Source organism: Tupaia chinensis, unplaced genomic scaffold (genome assembly GCF_000334495.1).
Source record: "Tupaia chinensis unplaced genomic scaffold, TupChi_1.0 Scaffold143624_1, whole genome shotgun sequence".
NCBI lineage: Eukaryota > Metazoa > Chordata > Mammalia > Scandentia > Tupaiidae > Tupaia > Tupaia belangeri.
Genome location: NW_006203472.1, coordinates 493,700 through 498,062, shown reverse-complemented (window position 1 = coordinate 498,062; position 4,363 = coordinate 493,700). Strand labels below are relative to the sequence as shown.

Here is a 4,363-nt window from a genome sequence, read left to right as displayed (position 1 = left end):
ATCGGCCCGCGCGCCGGCAGGGTCGGGGTGGGCTGGGCCCCCAGCGGTACGGGGAACCCGGCTGCTCGCGCTCCACCCGCTCCACCCGGCCGGCCCTTCCTCCCAGCTCCCTGGGGCCTGGCCGCAGCGCAGCTTCCGGCGACGGTGGACCTCGGGTCCAGCAGCCCGGGAGCCGGGGGTGGGGTGGTGACCTCGTCCAGGTGAGGCGACGGCGCGGCCTGGGGGCCAATGACCCCGGTCCCTCTCACCCAACTGCTTGCTCAGACCTGCTGTCTTTGGAGGGCACCGTCCCCCTCCCTGCCGCAGTCCCAAGTAATGCGCTTTCGGAAGCTCATGCGGCGACGGTGGACCTCGGGTCCAGCAGCCCGGGAGCCGGGGGTGGGGTGGTGACCTCGTCCAGGTGAGGCGACGGCGCGGCCTGGGGGCCAATGACCCCGGTCCCTCTCACCCAACTGCTTGCTCAGACCTGCTGTCTTTGGAGGGCACCGTCCCCCTCCCTGCCGCAGTCCCAAGTAATGCGCTTTCGGAAGCTCATGCCAGACTCAGGCCAGAGGATCTCGGAATCCACGACTGGGTGGGTGGGGGTGGGGTGGGTGTCGCTGCACTGGGGACTTGTGGAGCCTCTGTGGGAACAGGGGGCTCTGATCAGGGGGTAGGCCTTCCCCAGAGGAGGTGGGACAGGAAGGGGCAAATCTGGGAGAAGGGGAGGGCCCTAGTCCTAGGGGCAGGGAGTAAGAATGGGGTTGTTTCTGCCTAGGGCCACCAGATGCACCTGGTGCGGAGCTGGGACCTTGCACCTGTACCCGGCCCGAGCTGGGGTGGGAGGGGCTGAGGGCAGGGAGGGCGGAGCCAGCCTGACTGCCCGCTGTCAGGAGGCCCCGTCGGGACAGCCCCAGGCCGGGAGCTAAGGACGTGGCCAGGTCCTCCTGCAGAACCACTTCTGACTTTGCGACCCCAGCTCCAGGGCCGATGCCCTCCTCCTCGCCCTCATCCCAAACCCTCTCCCTTCAGCGGCAGTTCACCTCCCTCAACCTTTGGCAGGTCTTCTAGAGCTGGCCTTTGAGACTGCCTGCCACCACCTCTCCCTCACACTCCAGCACACACGGACTCCCTCCCCGGGCTGCAGCCTCTTCTGGGGTTCCAGCCCCCTAACATGCCCGGTCCCCACTGGCCAGACACCAAGGCCGCATGGCCCACTCCAGTGACACCCGGGTGGTCACATTCCCCACTGCCCTCTGCGGTCCATCCTCCACCCGTCTCTCTGCCTGGTGCAGGGAGGGCCCTCAGCTGGCTTCCCGGGTGAGCTCAGCCACCCCTGCATGCCAGCCTTTCCTCTGCCCCATTTCTCCTGACCCTACCTTCGGCCTCACAGCACCCCCCAATGGCAGAGACCAGCGCCCCTCCCGTGGCCAGCCCTGGGAAGCCTGGGGCTGGGGAGGTCCAGGAGGAGGAAGAGGAAAAAGAGGGGGGCTCTGAAGGGCAGCAAGCGGCGATGCTGGAGCAGGCCCAGGAGCTGTTCCTGCTGTGCGACAAACAGGCCAAGGGCTTCATCACCCGGCATGACCTGCAGGTGAGGCCCCAGCCCCAAGAGGCCGCCCAGGCCAGGACTGGCACTAGCACTTGCTCACCCTGCTGCTCTTGCCGACCAGGGCCTGCAGAACGACCTGCCCCTCACGCCTGAGCAGCTGGAGGCGGTGTTTGAAAGCCTCGATCAGGCCCACACTGGTTTCCTCACCGCTAGAGAGTTCTGCCTGGGCCTAGGTGAGCCCAGACCCTCACCCTACCCCAGCTGTCCAGATCCCGAGACCCTCTGGCATGCCTGGGACCCCACGGGGCAGCCTAAGCATCTCCTTTCCCACCTTACTGCCTGCCCTCTCCCCCAGAACCAAGCCCAGGTTGGGCTGAGTCCCCACTGTCACCTCCCATTCCCAGGCCAATAGGGCCTGAATAAGGAAGAATAACAGGAAACCGGCCGGAGCTAGGGCAGGATATGTGTTTGAGGGAGGGGGGCAGGGGCTGAGCTAGGGTGGCAACCCATAGACTGTCTAATCTCTCCCTCCCACGCCCACAGGGAAGTTTGTGGGGGTGGAGTCGGCCCAGGGCACGCCCCCCTCCCGGACTCTGGAGGAAACCTTTGAGTCGGGCTGGTCCGATGCGCTGGGCACCGCCGGCTCTCTGGAGGAGGAGGAGGAGGAGGAGCGGTTCTGCGCTATGCTGGAGCAGCTGGGGGTGGCCCGGGTCCTGGGCGAGTGAGTGTACTGGCCCTGCACTCTGGGTCCCCTGCCTGCCCTTTCTGTCTGCTTGCTGTCTGTCCAAATCGTGTCTGTTCCCCCGCAGAATCTCTAGGTAGGCTCAGGCCCAGCCATTCCATCAGCTGCAACTCCCTGGGCGGGGCCAGACGTGATTTCCCGCAGAATTTGCATTTCAGAAGGCACTGGCCTAGCTGCGGGAGGAAGGGCAGTGCCAAGCACATGGCCACGCACTTACCTGCACTACCCGGAGTATGCACCACCCCGAGCGCAAGCCGTCCATGCAAACGCGCAGAACCCCCAGGCAGCGGTGAACGCACCTATGGAAGGGATGCGCTTTAGACGGGACATGCTCCGGGTCTCCGGGAGGGATTACCCTTTGCAGAGGGGATTTTTCCACCCCCTAGCCCTCCCGCCAGCTCCAGACTCAGTCCCTGCCTGCCCTCTCCAGGCAGCGAGCCGTGAGGGCGCTCTGGGCCCGGCTGCAGCACGAGCGACCGGAGCTGCTGGGCTCTTTTGAGGATGTTCTGATGTGCGCGTCCGCCTGCTTGGAGGAGGCGGCCCGGGAGCGGGATGGCCTGGAGCAGGCGCTGCGGCGGTGAGGACCGGCGGAGAGACTCTGGAAAGTGGAGGGGGGCCTGAAGGCCGTATTGCTGCCAAATTCTCAACAGCTGTCGCACCCTGGTCCCCCAAAGGCGGGAGAGCGAGCACGAGAGGGAGGTGCGCTGTCTGTACGAGGAGATGGAGCAGCAGCTCCGCGAGCAGCGGCAGCGACTGCACAGTCAGGTGGGCTCTCAAGGCCCGCCCCCTCCCGCCTGGTCCAATCCCAGCCTCTCTCGCTCCTCTGGTCCCGCCTCTCCCGAGTTGGTCCCGCCCCCGAGGGCTCAATCTTTGAGCGTCCAGGACGCCCCAAGCCCAGGCTGAATCTGCTTGGTCTCACTGGTCACCTACCCCGCCTTCTCCACTCGACCAGACCCCACCCTGGCCCCACTCCCGGCCCTGCTCCTCCTGCCTCCTTTACTTGTCCGGACAGTCCGGGAAGGCTCAGGTGCCCCCTGTACGTCCCAGAACCTACCCCGGGAGGAACGGAGATGCCACCTGGAGCTGGAGCTACAGAGCCGCGAGCAGGAGCTGGAACGCGCCGGCCTGAGGCAGCAGGAGGTGAGCGGCCCGCCCAGCCCGTGCTCCCGGTCCTCACGGTCACTCGGGCATCGGACAAGCGCGGCACCCGGGGGAGGGGGCGTTCCTCGCTAGCGTCCATCTTCCCATGCACTCCCAGTTGGAACAGCAGCTGCAGGCCCGGGCTGCGGAGCAGCTGGAGACGCAGACTCAGAACGCACGGCTGTGGCGGGCCCACGAGGCGCTGAGGACGCAGCTGGAAGGGGCACAAGAGCAGCTCCGGAGACTGGAGGGCTACGCGCGGGGCCGCGAGGAGCAAACCCAAAGGTGCCCGCGGGGCTGGACCTGGCGGACTCCCGGGGGCGTGTCTCGAGTAGGAGGCGGGGCCAGGGGGCGTGGTGGGATCAAGGCGCGCTTGGGCCCCAGGTCTGGGCGGCTTCTAGCCCTACTTCAAGTTTCAGTCCCGTCCCCAGTGTCTGCAGGGGAGGAGAGGGAGATCTTCTAGGGGCGCCGCACTAGGAGCCTACCTGCATCCGAGTCACCACCTCCCATCCACAGAGACGTGGCCGCGGTCTCCAAGAACATGCAGAAGGAGAAACTCAGCCTCCTAAGGCAACTGGGGCTGCTCAGGTGCGGTCAGGCTTAAGCCTCAGGAGGGATGGGACTCGGGGGGTGGAGGCCCCAAGCTCATCCCACGGGGGAAGTCCTTCTGTGTCCGCCCTCCATCCCTGGTGTTACAGCTCCAGCCAGACGCCTCTTGTCTGGCCTGAGGAGAGCCAGAGCTCGCCTGCCCACTCCAGATGGCTGTCTTCTTGAGAGGGCGAGCTCCCTGAAGGCCCTCACTTTCCTCCTTCCCAGGGAGCTGAACACCCGGCTACGAGATGAGAGGGACGTCTGTGAGGCCAGGCGGCTGGGCAGTAGCCGTAGGAAGGCTCTGGCCACAGCCCGACTGCCTGGGCCCCCCCGCTGCTGCTGCTGCTTCAGGAGGCGGGGCC

The 4,363-nt window shown here is 66.4% G+C and overlaps 1 protein-coding gene across 4 annotated transcripts in view; it reads left to right on the top strand.

The window, feature by feature from the left end:
- Positions 1 to 4,363, top strand: part of CRACR2B (calcium release activated channel regulator 2B) — a 6,363-nt gene that overhangs the window by 825 nt on the left and 1,175 nt on the right. The window contains exons 2-11 of one of the 4 annotated variants that reach the window (XM_006164415.3): positions 107 to 200; positions 1,373 to 1,570; positions 1,650 to 1,761; positions 2,072 to 2,249; positions 2,701 to 2,847; positions 2,945 to 3,035; positions 3,318 to 3,410; positions 3,529 to 3,695; positions 3,927 to 3,998; positions 4,227 to 4,326. In XM_006164415.3, the coding sequence (XP_006164477.1) occupies positions 1,382 to 1,570; positions 1,650 to 1,761; positions 2,072 to 2,249; positions 2,701 to 2,847; positions 2,945 to 3,035; positions 3,318 to 3,410; positions 3,529 to 3,695; positions 3,927 to 3,998; positions 4,227 to 4,326 (1,149 nt within the window). In that variant the 5' untranslated portion in view covers positions 107 to 200; positions 1,373 to 1,381. Of the gene's footprint in view, positions 1 to 12; positions 201 to 1,372; positions 1,571 to 1,649; positions 1,762 to 2,071; positions 2,250 to 2,700; positions 2,848 to 2,944; positions 3,036 to 3,317; positions 3,411 to 3,528; positions 3,696 to 3,926; positions 3,999 to 4,226; positions 4,327 to 4,363 lie in introns of those variants that run through there. The other 3 variants (XM_006164416.3, XM_014582505.2, XM_006164414.3) reach the window with 3 other exon arrangements.